At 35.0% G+C, this 19060-nt stretch overlaps 1 protein-coding gene across 1 annotated transcript in view; it reads left to right on the top strand.

Moving 5' to 3' along the window:
• The window catches only part of Bbox1 (gamma-butyrobetaine hydroxylase 1), a 51615-nt gene extending 32933 nt beyond the window's left edge, over positions 1-18682 (top strand). The window contains exons 4-7 of the mRNA XM_027936708.2: positions 7303-7408; positions 12024-12220; positions 16750-16916; positions 18522-18682. Of these exons, the coding sequence (XP_027792509.2) occupies positions 7303-7408; positions 12024-12220; positions 16750-16916; positions 18522-18682 (631 nt within the window). The remainder of the gene's footprint in view (positions 1-7302; positions 7409-12023; positions 12221-16749; positions 16917-18521) is intronic.
• The last annotated feature ends 378 nt before the right edge of the window (positions 18683-19060 follow it).

Below are 19060 nucleotides of genomic sequence, written 5' to 3'. Positions count from 1 at the left end.
TGCTCTAACAATGGCAATTCTCAGTCATCTTCTTGGGTTCTTGCTTTACCTAGAATAACATTAGAAAGTGCTGTGGAGTGATATTGGCCAAAGTATATTTTTACATTGTATGCATATACAAATACATAACAACAAATTTCATCATTATGTACAACTCTAATGTACCAATTAAAGAGTGGGGGGAAAAGGGCTAGGGATATAGCTCAGTTGGTAGAGTGCTTGCCTTATATGCACAAGGCCTTGGGTTCAATCCTCAGCACCATAAAAAAGTGGGGGGAAAAAACATTAGAATCTGTCTCTAATGAGAAGCTCATGTATATGTGCATCATCTTAGTAAGACCCCACAAGTAGGCTTTAAAAATAATTTCTACACAGGTCAATGCATCATGTGTGTTTACTTTGTATTTTCCTGAATTTTCTTGGAGATTTAGATTTGGGATGGATAAGTAAAAACTTAAGAGTCACAGACAATCTATATCATACTGTTTGCCATGATTAATTTCTACAAGGGTGAAGAAAGGAAGACTGGATGACATTTTAAGGGGTTTTCCAAACTCATGCTATAACCATTAGAATGTTTTATGGTTGCAATTGGTGAGCTCCCCTCCTAGGATGTATCAGATTGTGTGAGCACAGACTTTGGGGCTACACATCTCCTACTATGCCTAAGACACTCTAGGGCTGGAAAATACTTATCATCCCCTAACTATTATCTAAGGAGGCCAGGGGAGTTCTGATGAAGCCAAGTCTCAAGCCTCATCCCTGTAGAAGCCAATTAAAGTCAAACAAAGAAAATATCTGTTCTCTGCCTGAAGCCTGAGCCCTGAATCTCAGCCAGCTCTTAGCTATAGCAAAACTCCATCCTTAATCATAGGGAAAATCATGAAAAAGAGTATAGGTGGACTGATGCAAAACCATCGTCACTTTTGTAAAGAAAGTCTGAATAGTCATTTTCTGCTGATATTGTCAACAGCATTGTCGACTTAGTCAAAAGATATTATACATTTTATAATTTGATGAAGTTCTGTTTTTGATCTCCTTAAATCCTTTGCTACATGTTGGTAATTCTAAAAATGCCAATGTTGACAACAGTCTGGAGCTGTATTTTATATGAGCTATAGAATTACATGAACCTCATAGAGAACATGTATTTCTTGGCTACAGTCACTGCAATATAATGGATTGCCTGACTCCTACTTAAAATGGGTTGCAACTGGCTATATATACTCCTCTTTCCCTCCACTCAGTCTCATTACAGTTTATGGCCACATATGGATGGCCATTTGACCTTCGGTGAAACATATACTGAGTTTTCCTTTCTAATTTTAAATGAGTAAAGCAGAACAAAATAGCCAGTTTCATTCTCAGACCTGGAGAACAGGGAAGAAGCCCTACTTTTGCTCATTAAGAAAAATAGTTCCATATGTGGGAGGACATTTTATGTTGTGTCCCTGGAGGAAGATGGAGGAAGGTGTCAACTTGACTGTTTTCTCTCTTCCCACCCTCTTGTGGTCATCCTTAACCTACCCTTACCCTTTACCCTAGGAGAATGAAGGCTCAGAAAAGTCACCCTGTGCCCCTTCTTATGCTCATTTTGTCACTATTTATTGGTTCCCTGTTTTAGCATAAGGACTGGATTAGGTAACAGGAGAAGAGCAAAACTTGGTTTTGCACTTAGTGAATTTAAAACTCAGAAGACAAAGAAGAATTATGTTATAATACATCAAAATGGAATCAGAGTGATAACTCTTTAAAAATTGAAACTATTTTCACAAAACACCAAACAACTTCAGTTCTAATAAATTAGTCAAATAAACATACATGGAGAGCCCCAAGGAATGAGAGGTAAATGTTAAGTAAACAGGAAACGAAAAAAGGACAGAAAGTCCTAAAGAGCATCTCTTATGTGTCAAACATAGACCTTGTCTATTTGCTATAGCAGCTCTTTGAAGTTTATAACTATTTCACTATACAAATATATAAATTGAAGTTCAGAAATTATAAATTGTCCAAGACAATTTGAAGCTAGTCAAGGTTAAATTTAAAAACTGAGTTTCTAGAATCTGGACTGTGAAGGAGTTGGCACTTAAGCTGGGCTTTGACTAGTAGGTCTAGGTAGATAGGAAATTAAGAAGAGAAAAGGCAAAAAAAAGCTTAAGGCAAGAGATGAAATGAGATCAACAGGATCAGAACAGAAAACTCAAGTATGGAAATAGTTGGCAAGCCTAGAACTTGCATTGGATGTTTGAATTCTGGAGAATCAATATGAACTCTGACAGGGAAAGGCAAAGTGAACATGCAGGGTTAAGGAGGTTTGCCAGGTTGTAGGATATAGGTGAAATACTAGGCAAGGGGATCTGCCCCTGGGTGACATGCAGGGGGCAGCTAAAGCACCAAAACTAAGAGGATCATGTGTCCATCTGTGAATGAAGTTTTGGGTTGTTTTTGTTTTTGTTTTTTTAGTTCTGGGGATTGAACTCAGGGGTTCTCAATCACTGAGCCACATCCTCAGCCCTATTTTGTATTTATTTAGAGATGAGGTCTCACTGAGTTGTTCAGCGCCTTGCTTTTTACTGAGGCTGGCTTTGAACTCGAGATCTTCCTATCTCATCCGGTGCTGCTGGGATTACAGGCATGCACCATTGCGCTTGGCCTGAATAAAGAATTTTTTTTCAATAACATACATGGACCTATGTATTCTTTATATATATATATATATATATATATATATATATATATACACACACACACACACACACACATATATATACATATATACATATGTATATATATGACAGTGGAATGCATTACAATTCTTATTCCACATATAGAGCACAATTTCTCATATCTCTGGTGAATAAAGAATTTTTTAAAGCACCAAAAAAGTCATTTAAATTAGTGAATCAAACTGCCTATGATAGGATGTTCTTGATTTCTGTCTTCTGTAACTCTGCAAAAAGAATAAGAATAGAAATGGATTTCTCCAACCTGATTGTGTGTTTTTACAGAGTGAATCTCAGTAAATGGGACCACTCTCTATCTGGTTCCTCAAGCTGAAAACCTGGGCATCATTCTGGACTCCGTTTCCCTCTCATCCTACATCCAATTCGTAAAAGAACCCTATTAATTCTAACTTCAAAATTCAAACCTGGCCATTCTTTCCTATGATGGCTTCTACTCTAGTCTTGGTCACCATCATCTCTCTTTTTTGGCATCTTTTTCCCAGTACCAACTACTCCCGGCTCAACAACAAAGCAATTCTGTAAAACAACTACTCAGTATAATTTTCACAGTGGAGAAACTCGGAGTCTTCCATCACAAATCCTTAGCCTAGTCCACCAGCCCTTCAGGATCTGGCTTCCCCTGTGCATCTGATGAATTTCCCCCTCCGGATTCCCTGGCAGCTCTGCTGCAGCCACCCTCTCCCTGTTCTCCCACAGACATGCCAGGCACATTCCAAACTCAGCTCCTTTTCACTTAGGGTTCCTCTGCCTAACATACAGCTCCCAGGATTTCACATTTCTCCTTCTCTTAATATATTTGGGTTTCTGCATTTAAAAACAAAATGTCAACTATTTACCGTGTAGTTACCAAAGCATCATCTCTGCACCCCCCCTATACCCACATCTTCTCTTTACCTTGGCTTACTTTCATTATAGTGCTTATCTCTAAAATTTTGTAATTATATATTTGTCTTTTTTCTTCCTTAAGTTGTCTCTCTCTCTCTCTCTCTCTCTCTCTCTCTCTCTCTTTTTTTTTTTCTTTTGTAGTACTGGGGATTAAACCCAGGAGTGTTCTCATACTGGGTTACATCCCCATCCTTCTTTATTTTTTATTCTGAGACAGGGTCTTTCCAAGTTACCCAGGCTGACCTTGAACTTGTGATCCTCTTGCCTCAGTTTCCCAAGTCACTGGGATTACAGGTGTTCAGGATTGCACCCAGCTGCCTTGTACTATCGCTAATGCAGAATCCATGTCAGGAATAGCATATCTGTTAAATATATTTATTCAAAAATGATTTGATAACTTCAAACATAAGTTAACAAGTAGACATTATACAGAAATAAAATGGCATATCTATGTAGTAACTCTTTTAAAGCTATATTTTGAAACATAGCTTCTTCCCAAGTACCCATTGTTTCAATCTTCAAAGAGAAACACCTTGCAAAGTCTGAATAATGATTTACTTTTCTTGCCACGGAATTGCAAGTAACCCTTGGTTCTTTTTATAATTACCTAGTTTTTATACTTTTAAGACTAGGGATTGTTTTCTTAATTCGTGACTGTTCTGTGTCATTTAGTACATTCACAATTTTATGAAACATTACCTCAGTTTAGTTTTAATACATGTTTATCAATAATGTTATATTTTAAAGAACTTATTGTTAAATTTGGCATGGTAGGAAGCAAATTGATTATATTACAAATGGTAAATAAAGAGATGGCATCGAGTTTTTATCTAATCATCTTTATATAAGACATTATATAGTGTCACCAAATAGCAGGTTAGAGAAAAGCAGGTTATTTTTAAAAGTAATCCACCTGATAAATAAAAATAAATTATCAGTTTGTTACTTCACAATTTGAGCATGAACGTGTACAAACATCACAAAAAGGAATGCAGACATTACAACTTTTAGAAAACACACACACACACACATACATACACACGCCACCTACAGTTTTACCAAAGAGAGAGAATAGAGTCTGTCAAAGCCTCTGCTTCCAAATGCCAATTCTTCAGGAACACAGAAGACAGGAGAAACTGTCAAATATCACCTTGGGTGTGCAGCCAGCAAAGTCCAGACAGGGGCACTCTATAGGTCAAATTCCCTTTGATCTTCAAACAATAACTTGGAAGAACAGCTTGGAAGGAAAAGTTGTAGATTAAGAGATTTAAAATGTACAACAGTTGTTTTCTGAGCAAGCTTAAGCTGTGTTGAGAGATGCACATTTGGGTGATAAAACTCTAAGAAAGTGCAAAGAAATTGCAACAATAGAAGTCACAGCTGTGGTTACCTTGGAGAAGAGAGAAGGGATTGTAACTGGGACAAGGCGTCTGAAGGAGCTTGGTGCTGGGACAGCTGAATATCCACACTCAAGAGAAGATAGCTGGACTCTGCTTCACATCGTCTACAAAAATTAACTCAAAATGAATCCATAACAAAAATATAAGATTTAAAATCATAAAAATCTTAGAGGAAAATCTCCATGATATCAAATAGGCAATGAATTCACAGATACAACATCAAAAACATAAGCAACAACAAAAATAGAAAAATTGGATTTCATCACATTTTAAAGCTTCGGGGCATCAAAGGACATTAGTAAAAAAATAAAAAATCACCCACAGAAGAGGTGAAAATATTCACAAATCACATGTCTGATAGGGTTCAATAGCCAGGCTATATAAAGAACTCTTACAACTAAATAAAAAGTTCAATTTAAAAATGAGCAAAGGGCTGGGCATTGTTGCACACACCTGTAATCCCAGATGTTCAGGAAGCTGATACAGGAGGATCACAAGTTTGAGGCCAGCCTGGGCAACTTGGTGACACCTTGTTTTAAAATAGGAAATGAAAAGGCTTGGGGATGTAGCTCAGTGTCAAAGTGTCCCAAGACTCAATCCCCAGTACCAAAATAAATGCAAAGACTTGAATAAACAACTCTACAAAAGGCCAAGAAGTTCATGAAAAGATACTCAACATGCTTACTCATCAGGAAAAAGCAAATGAAAACCATAATGAAATGCAATTTCACACCCATTAGAAAGATTATAATAAGTTTTATCCCCTGGTACTGGGGTTGGAACTAGGAGTGTTTTACTACTGAGCTACATCCCAGTCCTATTTGTTTATTTATTCATTCATTCATTCATTCATTTTTAATTTTGAGACAGTGTTTCACTAAGTGACTAAGAATCTCACTAAGTGGCTGAGGCTGATGTCAAACTCACCATCCTCCTGCCTCAGCCTCCCAAGTTACTGGGATTTCAGGTGGGTGTCACCATGCCAGGCAACAATTTTTTTTAATAAAAAAAATAGAAATATAGGTGAAGATGTAGATAAAATGAGACTCACACACATTGCTAGTTAGAATATAAAAATGATATGGATGCTATGAAGAACAATCTGGCAGTTCCTCAAACTGTTAAGCACTGAATTATGATATGATCCCAGAATTCTATTCTTATGTACATATCCAAAAAATTGAAAACTCAAATAAGTATTTGCATATTCATGTTCTGTGTTCCATTAGCACTATTTACAATAGCTAGAAAGTAGAAGTAGCCCAAATGTCCATCAGTGAGTGAATGGATAAACAAATTGTGGTTATCTGTACAATAAAGTATTAAGTCATAAACAGAAATTATATACTAATACATGCTACAGTTTGAGAAATCTGGAAAATATGCCAAGTGAAAGAAGTCAAATATAAACTTTATAATTCCATATATATTAAATATTAAAAATAAGTATAAAGAGAAAAAGCAGATTAATGGCTGCCAAGGACCTCGGGAAGAGCAAGCAACTTCTTACTGAAAAAGTGGTTTTATTTAAGAATGATAGAAATGATTTAAAACTGTAAGATATAGGGACTGTGGATACAGCTCAGCACTCATGTAGCAAGCATGAGGCCCTGGGTTCAATCCCAAGCATGCTCCCACCAAAAGCCAAACAAAACAACCAGATATATAGTAATTATAGTAGTGATGATTGCCACTTGTGAATGTACTAAATCCAACTGAATTGCTCACTTTAAAAAGTTTCATTTTATACTGGGTGCAGTGGCACATGCCTGTAATCTCAGCAGCTTGAGAAGTTGACACAGGAGGATCTTGAGTTCAAAGCCAGCCTCAGTAACGGTGAGGTGGTAAGCAACTCAGTGAGACCCTGTCTCTAAATAAAACACAAAATAGGGCTAGGGATGTGGCTTAGTGGTCAAGTGCCCCTTATTTCAATCCTCAGTAACCCCCCACCAAAAAAGCTTCATTTTGTTATATGCATCAAGCTATTAAAAAAAAAAAAAAAAGATGACCTACAATCCCACATTTACTTCTTTATGAATTCTGTAGGATAGACTAGTGTGAAGATGTGGTTTTGTTGAGGGGAGAAATGAGGAAATGCTAATTATATTACTTCAGCCATAGGAATGTTACACTACCTTTTTGGTTCATAGTCATTAAGTTAATTATTTCATAAAATGAAAAGTTATCATCCCCCTCCATATCTAATTCATTCTAATACATTTGCTCTGGCTTCGTGACAATCTGCTTAAACATGTGTTTCTTGTATTTTACAGACATACTTGGCAAGTGCAAGACAAAATTGATGCAAACAATGTGGCTTACACAACTGGGAAGCTAAGCTTTCACACGGATTATCCAGCCCTGCACCATCCACCTGGGGTAAGGTGAGCTTCAACATATTTTCCACAAAGCAGGCCAAGGACCAAATCCTTCTATATTTTGAGTGTATAAGATTACATATTTCACCAGCTAATTTGTCGTATGTAATTTTTTTTCTTCAAACACAACCCAAACACAACATTTTTGTGCCTGAATTCTGAATATCAGAATTGCTGAGGGATAGGACATTTTCATGTATCTTTTTAAAAAATATATTTATTTGTTCTTCCTGGAAATAATTATTGGCACTTTTTGCTTTGCCATGACAGATTTTTTTTAAGACAGCAGTATATCCTGGTGTCTTTTTGTATATATATCCCCGGTAAGAGAGTTAAAAAATGAAAATGAAATCAGGGAATACAAGATGGTGTTCTCGCACAGTGTGACATGGCTGTCATTTTTATCAGTTATTGCTACATGAAAACCCACTCCCTAACTTAATAGCTAAAAAGAGCACCTACATACTTAGCCCATTCTTGCTATTCAGGCTGTGTTCTGCTGGGAAGTTCTTATTTGCAGATTAACTCAGCTGATGAATTGGCTAAGGGCTGGTGACTTCATCTAGGATGGCTTATCTGCTCTACTTGGTCCACTATCCTCCACAAGCTAGCCCAGGCTTCTGCCCATGGCAACTGACACAATGTTCAGAGAAAGAGCCAACGTATGCAAGGCTTCCTGGGGCCTGGGCTAGTATTTGTGCAGTGTTTCTTCTGCTGTGTGTTATTGGTCTAAGCAAACCTCAAGTCTTGCCCAGATTCAAGAAATAAGGAAGTAGTCAACTCAAGGAAGGAGCTGTGAACATGCATAATAATGGGATTCAAAGATAAGGAACAGAGTACTCATGCTATTTTTGGAAACCATCTCCTATCTCGCTAATAAAATTCCCTCTCAAAGAAGGAGGAGCTCCATACAGAGCCACAAAGGCCTCAGAGGAATTTCTGAGTAGACACTCTTCCTCTACATCTTCACAAAATTATCATTTTAGTAAACCAAATACATTTTTACAAAATCACCATTTACTAAATTAAAACACAAATGGTCAGGACAATATGTTTTTTTTTTTTAAAAAAATGTATGTTCTTTGCCTATTTTTAAAGCTGAACTGGACTAAATGAAATAACCACACAGAAATCTGTATCTTCAAAGATAAATGAAAATCTGGACAATTCTCAAGTTAATAAAGGAGAAATGGGCCAAAACCAAAATTAATCCCTTTTTTTCATCATCTTGACTGAACATATTTTCTCTGTGCCCTGGTTGCTACCCATTGTTCTTGCCAGTATTAGCTAAGCGAGTATAGAATTTGTCCACATGTTTTAAATTATTTTGTTGATTGGAAAAAAGAAATCCACATGATTTCATTGAACTAAATGATGACAGAAAAATGACTCCTATAGTCACCTTTTTGAGTGGGAGTTGAGGGAGGAGACACAACAATGTGATTTATTCAAAATGTGGTTCTGAGATATTTTTCTGAAACCCTGTTATTAAAAGCCAAACTAATCAGCTCAACTCACCTTTCAGAGATCAGTTAGAGAGGTTGGATAGAATAAAACTTGAAGAATGAGACGAGAAAACTAAAGATTCTATTTCAAATTTTTAAATTATCTTCTGTATTTTATGACTTCACCTTTTGTTTCTGGGTTAAAATTGAAAGCCTAAGAAAAAGTGATTAAATGATATCATAAATTTTCCTGAAGTACAATGGAATTTTTGACATTTTCATAGAAAGTTATGCTTTCCAAAGCATTTTGACTTGTCTTTCTTTATAGGATCACTCTTAACATTCCTTTAAGGTTAACATGATTGTGACTTTTATGTAAAATGGGGAAATGAAGTACAAGGGTAAAAACTTTTATAGGGTGATTCATGGGGAATTTGAACTTGAACCTAGATTTCCATCTAGTTTATCATCACATCATAAAGCTCCTGAGTTGGAATTTCTAATTATCATAATTGTATAATGTGATATAATGTAATATGATAGATTATTTGTATATATTGTCACACTTTACAAACTCTTCAAAGACAAGGACTGAATCATACCTTCCTCTGTCTCAAAACTTCATACATCATCTTGCACATAATATAGACATAACAGATACTCTATAAATAAGCAAAGTGCAACAAAGGTCTAAAATTACATAAATGACTTGATAGATTTTTACTATAATTTCTTTCAATACTGGGAATTAAACCCAAGGATACTCTATCATAGTGCTGTTTTCCCAACTTTTATTTTATTTTATTTTTTAAATAGAGCCTAAGTTGCCCAGGGTCTGCTCAAACTTGTGATTCTGATAAAAAAATATATATATATGGATACCTGCTTATACTATTGTTCAAACTTCCATTTTGAATGGTTATTTTTTTTCTTTTGTATTTGAGCTTTTCCATAACAATTCGAAAAGAAATTAGAAAAGATAATTAAATTATTTATAGTAAAATGTTTATCAAATAAAAGTTTATTGAAATGTCATTTTAATTACAGATGAAATGACTTGGATAATTAGTTTCCTCTTGAGCATGCAGTTTGATGGATCCAATGGGGTGGAGATAAGAAGACACATCTTTAATGAAACACAGATATTACTTTGCTCACTATTTTTCTCTGGGCCAAAAGTCACATGCTGCCATAAAGAAACACTTTAAAAGAAAATATTTTTTAATTCTGAATGACTCACATGAAATAAAATTTGGTTTTCTACAAATTTGAATTCGTGGTGAGGGTGTCAGGCTCCATCATCATTTTCCTGTCATAAGATTGTATTAAAAATTTAACTACATGAAAGAAGATGTTAGTTGGCCTTGCCTTGTGTAAAAACATCAGCTAACCTTTTAAAAAACTGATATTTGAAATATTCTGTGAGTTCATTTATGATGAAATTGAAAAGAATCTCAAGAACCCTCCAATTCTCTCCAAAATAAAATTATGCTATCATTTTGCCATTGAGAGTTTGATGGACTTTTCCATTTCCTTTTCTTTTTCATCATACTACATTGTCCCTCATGGCCCTTGTGAGATGATTTTCTTAAGCCACTTGATCAGCTTATGCATGTATTTTTCAAGCATAAAAAAAAAAATGGCATAAAGTTGGCTGTGGTGGCACACTCCTGTAATCCCAGTGGCTATCAAATTCTAAGGATTCTTATGTGTAGTAATATACATGATACAATTTCAATTTTAGAATAAATTATATATAAAATTATAAAAACTGGGGAAACTTGTACATTAGGTTTGGAAGAGAAGCAGTATTTATGTTCTAGATCAGCATTATCCAATAGTAGTCACTAGTCACAAGTGACTATTCACACATTAATTAAAATTAAGACTAAATAAAATTCAAAATTCAACTCCTCAGTCACACTACATTTCAAGCACACAATAGCCAGGTGAAGTTAGAGATTGCTGTCATTAGACAGCAAATAAGAATATTCCATTGTTACAAAAGTTCTGATGGACATCATTATTCCAGGCCAGCTGTGGAACAAACCAAACTAAACTATTATTATTTTTTTTAACTAATACTGGTATCCCTCCAAGGCTGGGTATTTGATCATATTTGTCTCTTCCATTCTATAAGCACTCTATCAGACAATGTTTTTAATTTATTTCACTCAGTAAGAATGAAGATTTGCAATTCAATGCTATTAGTTTCTTCCAACAGAAAACCAGGGTCTAAATTTAAATACTCAAAATCACCCATCTATGCTGACTTACCAAAAGGAGTCACAAAACCAATGAAAAGCTCCACTCAAAAGTATCTTTAAATTTTTACTATGATTTACTTTTCAAAATGAAATAATATTAAACATTTTCCCAAAAATCTTAATAAAATTTATTAGCACTTAATAGCATGGCTTTCTCATTCTCAGTGTGTCGGAGCTTATCCATCCCTCATACTCCCACCCCACTTCCTTCCTTTTTTATCCTTACATCTGAATTATGGCCTTAGACTCTCAAGTAGCTACTATCTGGCCTGTTTCCTCCTCAAAAATAATTCATTTACTATAACACCACTGGGCTAATTTTTTCAGGTCAGTTCTATATTGCTTCCATATTCAATAATTCCCAACAGAAAGAACAAATATTTTTTAACATTTAAGACTCTCCATGAAACCCCAAATCATGTTTTAACCTGATCTTCTCTTTCCATTTATACCTTGTGCCACTGCAAAACTGTCTGTTACTGAGTGAACTGTGCACTTTTGCATGCACATCCTCTCTGTTTCTATTTGCACTCTCAGTCTAGTTTGCACATACCAAATCTTATCCATTGCCCTTTGCCCAGCTTAAATACTACCTCTTCTGCTGGCCTTTCCTGCCTGCTCCAATATCCAGAGTTCACTCTCTACAGCTCTTATGACCTGTGCCTTTTGCTTACTAGTGAACATTATCATGCCTATGTCCATGTCTTCAATTATAACAGATTCTAATTATACAGTATTGATCATAACCATCTTTTTTGTCCCCAGCCCCTTTCTCTGCTGATGTAAGAGAACAGATATAAAAACAAATTTCATTGATTTTGATTTGTGCATCTTTTTGAATATTTAAATCAAAAATAGTAAAATGCTATTATTTTAAACTCTATTTCTCCATTTCTTCTTTCAGGTTCAGCTTCTGCACTGCATAAAACAAACAGTCACAGGGGGTGATTCAGAAATTGTAGATGGGTTTAATGTGTGCCAAAAGCTCAAGGAAAAAAATCCTCGGGCATTCCAGATTTTGTCTTCCACCTTTGTGGACTTTACAGACATTGGAGTGGATTACTGTGATTTCTCTGTACAATCTAAACACAAAATTATAGAGTGAGTACTTTTTATGAATTTCTCATTGCAATAAAACAATTGACAGCAAACTCTCCATTAATCTAATGCTTAAACAGTAGAATGCTTTAACTGCAAAGCTTTTTTTTTTGTTTGTTTATCTTTTAAGCCAAAAGGGAAAAAAAGAATATTTCCACAGTTGAATGAATTTTTTAATCAAATTACCTTAAATAATCTATTAATATTAGAGGAAAAGTAAGATTTAATGTGCACTTCATTTTAAAAGTGTTAGTTCTACATAGTCTTAGTCAGTGTGATTGTACTAGCAAAAGTGAAAGGACATAACTCAAAATAGGTAGATCCAGGAGTTACATTTGTCATCTGGAATTTTTCTCTACCCTCCCCCACCCCATATTGACTCCTTTTTAAAGATGATCCTCAGAAGCTCCAAGTGTTCATTACTCTTGGAGCTGACAATTACAGCACAAGGAGTGTACTTTTTTCTGCACAACTGTGACAAAGGTAGATGACTCCTTGTCCAACTTATGTCTATGTCTGTCCTTGAAGCAAATGCCGTGGCCAAAGTTGGAGAATTCCAGGTAGCCGTGCCAGGACCACATGCTCATCTATAGAGAGGGTCAGCTTTGTTTGAACTGCATGAACTGAGAATGAAACAGAATCTCCCTCAAAAGATGCTAAGTCAACAAAAATCATATATTCCTTACAGAGAATATTTGTGTCTTTGTTCTTTTAAAATGATTTGATCATGATTTTTCTAAGTACCCACTAAGGCTATAAGAATTATTCAAGAATTATCTTAGATTGTGTCTCTAGGACATTATGTATTCAAATAGACTTCAGTTAATTTGGGGGTGTTTCTGATTTTAGAATTAAATTTGTATTCTTTTAAGAGTAATAGCCACATACGGAAATAAATTCATTTAGTAGATAATCAAATCTGTAGCACACAGTTCCATTATCTTATGTATATGCACAGCCTTCATTTATTCATCAACAAATATTTACTGAGGCCAGACATTCTTCTTAGTACCTGGGATATGCCAGTGGACAAAATAAAGATGTCTGCCCTCACACAGCTTGAGTTCTAGTGGGGAAAGGGAGAATTTGAAATTTTGAAATAAATAAGCAAATCATAATGAATATTAAAAAAACTATTACAGACTTAAGGAGGGGAAAAAAGGAAAAGTAGATCAAGATTAAGGGAATCTGTAGGACCAAAGACTTAGCCAGGATAAAATTTTCATCATTCAATAGTGTAGTAAGGGAAAGATTTGAGCAAAGACTTAAAGAAGTGAAGGAGTTTTCTAGAAAGTGCTAGAGCAAGAGTCCTAAGAAATCTTCAAGAACAAGTCTAGATAGTTCAAGAAACAGCCAGAGCTGAGAGAAGGGAAGTGTGTTACAAGAGGAGGTCAGATGGGGTCAGCTGATCCGTAGTGTTGTTAATAACTATAAACACCTAGGTTCTTATTCTGAGTGAAGTTACATGTTATATAGATCCTCTGGCTGTTGTGTTGAACATAGTATAAAATAGAGCAAGAACAGGAGAAGGAAGACCAGGCAGAAAACTACTGCTAGGACTCCCTGTGGAGATGATGGCACCCTGAACATGAGTGGTCCAAGTGACAGTAATGGCCATGTTGAAAAGGATATATTTTTTGATATATTTTTCAGGGAAAAATATTATTTTCCTGGTAGTTTGGATAAGAGGTATGAAGGAAAGACAATCCTCAGGGATATACTCTAGATCAAAATGAAGCTGAGGTGTTCTCTGAGAACTCAGCCATTGAGGGGAGAAAGAGAAGAAATAATTCAAGCTTCTTAGTTATACTGTGACATTTTAAATTATCTAAACAGTCCCTTTAAAATGAGAACTTTTATCATTTTATCATCAGGAGATAGATAACTTTAATCTGATATACACATTACTCATGTATATAAATGTATCAAAACCTTATGTTACCCTATTAGTGTGTAATTTTTAATTTTATGTTTTATGTATGAGTTGAAATAAATTTAAATTTTAAAAATCCATGACAGATAAAAATTTTTGTTAAGACCTAAAATAATTGCAGATTCTGTAAGAGAAGTGAAGCAAGAAACTTAGTTATTGAATGAGATTAACTGCACGTCCATCAACCAAATCATGACTTGGCTTTGATATATTTTGTAATACAATCTAAAATTTGGCCATTAGCAAGGTCTCAGGGATATCCATGGAGATAATAAAGTGTTTAACATTAATCCATTTAAAAATACATTTTTAACAACAAGAGAGAAAACAAGGGTTTCAGTTAATGAGAGCTTCCGTCTCCTGAGTGTTTGGGTTAATTTAATTTTCTTGTAGTTAAACTTTTAAATTCTTTTGAAATTTTCATATCCTTCCTAGTACAAAAGAGTCTCTAAGGCTGCTAAAATAATCAGTAACAATCCAATACAATAAAAAATAAATTAATGAAGAAACTGGTGGAAAAAATAATAGTGGAATTAATCAATCCTATTGATTGCAAGTTTACTCATGTGAATACAAGTCTTTTATTTGCCATCTATGCAACCACTTATTCAATGACTTCCCCTTGCTGATTCAGTTTCTTTTCTAAAAAAAAAAAAAAAAAAAAGAATACCTGCCACTTATCAATAATTTATGATGAAGTAGGAAGTTTAGAGTTAATAAATGGAAGCACTTACCAAAATGCCTATCAGTGAAAATGGAAAGTATATTTGAGCTTGCTATAATTTTCATTTTATAAATGCCAACAATTTACTGATAATAGTTTTCTATTTCAGATCCAATCTAGAAACCAAAGCGAAGAAAGAATATAATCAGTTATAAGAGTCAAATTGCTTCTAAAGTCTGAAATAATTTTTTCCTGCAGATTCTCTCATAAAATGTGATGCAACAGATAATACCATAGAGACACTCCCCCAGTAAAAGCAAGAAGTCCCATAAAACATCCCATCTCCCTGCAAGACTAATGGGAAATATTCATAGCGGCAACTGGGAATGTGGGAGATATCTATGGTCCTTTCTTCGGGTTCTTGTTGGCATCACTGATGATGATTTGCCTAGATTGGTTCACTGTCATCTTGTTGCTGGTTTATTTTTAAATATTTTTCCTTTGTTCACAGCTAAATATATAGCTAATTATTCTCATCTTTTATGACATTTTACCCTTCATCTGCATAAAAGTTTGCATTAGATGCTTCCTTTTATTCTGTTGTTCTGTAAAGGAATTTCCTGCTTACTAAAATCCAATTTTGCATTTTAGGTTGATCTTTAAGGTTTCAGCCCCCCACTTCCTCTAACTCTTCAATCCTGAGATTAATGTCTTCTCTAGCAGTCAATTGCATCCTTCCTTCTGTATCCTGACATTGATCATGGTTCACTCTCTGTGTGACCAGTCAGCTAAGTGCAGCCCAGACCCCAACACAAATTCTCTATGTCCAAGCAAATGGAACAATTTGTTTGGTCTGATCCACCAGGTGTGGGCTTCACTCAGCTATGGGCTACCATTACTACCATTACCAAACCCCCTGGGTTTGTCCCCTGGGGATACTTCTTTAGGAAGTAATACTAAGCAATATGTCCCCATCCTGGACCACTTTCTCTCCTATTTTCATTCATACCTACTGTTTCTGCCTAAAGGAAAAATAAAAGTTGGGAGTTGCTTGGTACTGAAGGTCTGGCTGAAAGTCCACCTTCCCAATAAGCTAAAAACAAAAACTGTATACACACACAGAAAAAAAAAATCTCCTCTTTTTGCCTCTGTATGTAAGTGATGTCCATGTCTTGCTAATTATAACCAGCATAGTCCAAACTTCAGAAAGTTTGTTATCTTTTCTTACATTGAAAGTTGTATTATCTTGCATTGTCATGATCACAGTCCATATTATAAGAAAGAGTAGAGAAATCACAACATTAGGATCTTCCAAGGTACTAAAGAGACTTCAGTACTCTCGCAAAGCATGAAAAATATACAGACGCAACAAATGTTTATTTACCAACTCTTATGTCCAGGCTTTCTGTTGAGAACTGGGAATACAACATTGAGTGAAATACAGTACCAATCTTCTTAAGGTCTCCAGACTAAGACATGTGGTATAGATAGGTAGATAGGAAGAATGTTCTCAGGCTAGTCTCTTCTTTTCTCTATTCTTCACTTTCCCCCGTCTCCAAACTAGGCATTAAATAAGAACCATATATATCAAGCTTTTAAAGAATAAAATTTTCTTCCAATTAGATAAAATACAAAAGGTAACTGACCTATAAACTCGTTGCATGAGATTTTAATATGTAAAGCCTATTTTAAAGAACAACAAATAAATTTCACTAAGCATAACAAAATGTTGACTTGAATATATCAGTAACATTTTAATTTTAGTATAATCCCTCCTAGCATTTTTGCAGTGAGATTTCTAAAAACACTTATTCATAATGAATGAATGAAAAAGATGAAGGAATACATTGTACCACAGGTAAATTGAATATCTTGACCCTTACAAATGTAAATAGATATTTCATGAATTATATGTTAATTTTTTCTCTTCAACAGGTTAGATGACAAAGGCCAAGTGGTTCGCATCAACTTCAACAATGCAACTAGAGACACGATATTTGATGTACCTGTTGAGAGAGTTCAGCCTTTTTATGCTGCTCTAAAAGAGTTTGTTGATCTCATGAACAGCAAAGAAAACAAGTTTATCTTCAAGATGAATCCAGGTCAGTGGGGACATTTTTTCAAAAAAGTAAAAAATTTGGATATTCTCCAACTTTAACCATGGAGAATGATATCCAGAACAGTTTTACAGTAGAATCTTGGTGAACAGCTGACTTGCTTAAAACAGCAGCCTCCTGGCTCCCACCTCTGCTACTTTAAAGAAACTCTGGGCCAAATGAAACCTTCTGTCTGATATTAAGTCTGGTGTTTTCTATTTTCTATCCTAATAGCCTATCAATACAAGCTGAGCCTTCTACTTTATTTTCCTATCCTGGTAGACAAATATGTCCTCATGATGCTGATCATAAAACACTTAAGGAAAGTTTATTTCTAAAACTTATAGGCAGAGATAGTATTGCCTGAAATAAAATAGTACTTGGAGTACTCTAGCTACTTGAAATAAAGGCGCAAAAAACACTGATTTTTTTTTTTTTTTCTGGACCATCTCTGCTAAGTGAAGTGCCTCCACAATTTAGCCTTTTTTATTTATTTGTTTTTAATTGACAAACAAAATTGTATATACTTGTCATATACATGTTGCTTTGAAGCATGTATATATTATGGAACGGCTAAATCATTCTAATGAATATATGCATTATCTCACATAGGTATTTTTTTTTTTTTTACAGTAGAAACACAAAGTCTACTTTCTTGGCAACTTTCAACAATATAGTACATTGTTCTTAACATATTGTGCAATGACTCTCTTGAACTTAAGGCTTTTGTTATCTGTAATGAAAGGCATAATTTCTCTCTGCTCTTGATTTGGCCAAATGGAAGATTTGTTTTACTGTAATTGTTTTTATTTCTTTTCTTTTTTCTTTATCTGTCTTTCTTATTTTTTCTCATGACAGTGTCTTGCCATATTTCCCAAGATGGGTCTGAAACTCCTGAACTCAAGTGAGCCTCCCATCTCAGCCCCCTAAGTAGCTGAGACTACCTGAGTGCACCACCATGCACGGTGGAAATTATTTTTAGAATTGAACTTTGGCATAATAAAAAGACTAGAAATCACCATAAACCCATTGCCACGCAGTCACAGCATGTTGATTTTAAGAGTGGCAACGTGTGAACTGAAACACCATGGGGGAAAATAGTTGGAATCCAGGTTTACCATGTGAAGGCAATGCAGCTTTAGGAAAATCCCTCAATTTGTTGAAGCTTTGATGTTCTCACGTATGAAAGGGTAATTCTCTTTTAGAGTTCTTATGAATCTTAAAAATAATGTCCATAAAAGACTGGGAATATAAAAGACCAAATAAGAATATCATTGTCTTTATAATGATTTGAAACTGTTCAACTAGGTGAACAATTTCCCAATTAAGAGATAAGTGACAAGCAGTAAAAACAATAAAAAGATTTACACAGAGCAGATCTTCCAAGTAAGAATTATTAAGGTGTCCACAGGAGCCTACCAGGCTATGTGATTTAAGAGTCAAGGCCTAAAGCAGTTTGCATCTAGAGGTTGATTAGTGTGACAGCAAATGTGCAGTTTTGGATAAAGAAATAAATGTAGTGTTTATTGATATGAACTGAGTAGCAGTGGGGTTTTGCCTGTTATATTTGCCTGCTTTGTAAATCATTTAAACACAAATTCTTTCATTTAGGTGATGTCATTACTTTTGATAATTGGCGCTTACTTCACGGCCGACGCAGCTATGAAGCAGGAACTGAGATAACCCGCCATCTGGAGGGAGCCTATGCTGATTGGGATGTGGTGATGTCAAGGCTTCGCATCTTAAGGCAGGGCGTTGCAAATGGGAACTGAATCTTGTGTCTCTAATTTTAATAAGATTTCAGTGACTGCATTTATAAGATATGTCATGGTTATTCAAAAGATCACAATCTGTATGGTTCACATATCAATTTAGCACTGAACATGTAACTCCCTCACAGCAATACACTGTTGCTTGTAATTCTACTCAATGTCAGCCTTTTCAATGGTGTAGCAATATAACCTCTTCTCCAAATAAATCATTCTTCTGTCTTATTGAATGTTTAGACCCTAATTTCTTTTGCCCACGTAAGAGTGCTTCCACAATTCCTACAAATAGTTTTTAAAGCAAATGAAATATTTCTTCTACAGTTTTTTTTAAGAGTTTTTGCTTCAAATAAAACTGAGGCTTCAGATAAAATTTCTTAAAAC

The sequence above is a fragment of the Marmota flaviventris genome, chromosome 9, assembly GCF_047511675.1.
Source record: "Marmota flaviventris isolate mMarFla1 chromosome 9, mMarFla1.hap1, whole genome shotgun sequence".
Taxonomy (NCBI): domain Eukaryota; kingdom Metazoa; phylum Chordata; class Mammalia; order Rodentia; family Sciuridae; genus Marmota; species Marmota flaviventris.
The sequence above is the reverse complement of the archived record's forward strand: the minus strand, read 5'-3'. Positions and strand labels throughout refer to the sequence as shown.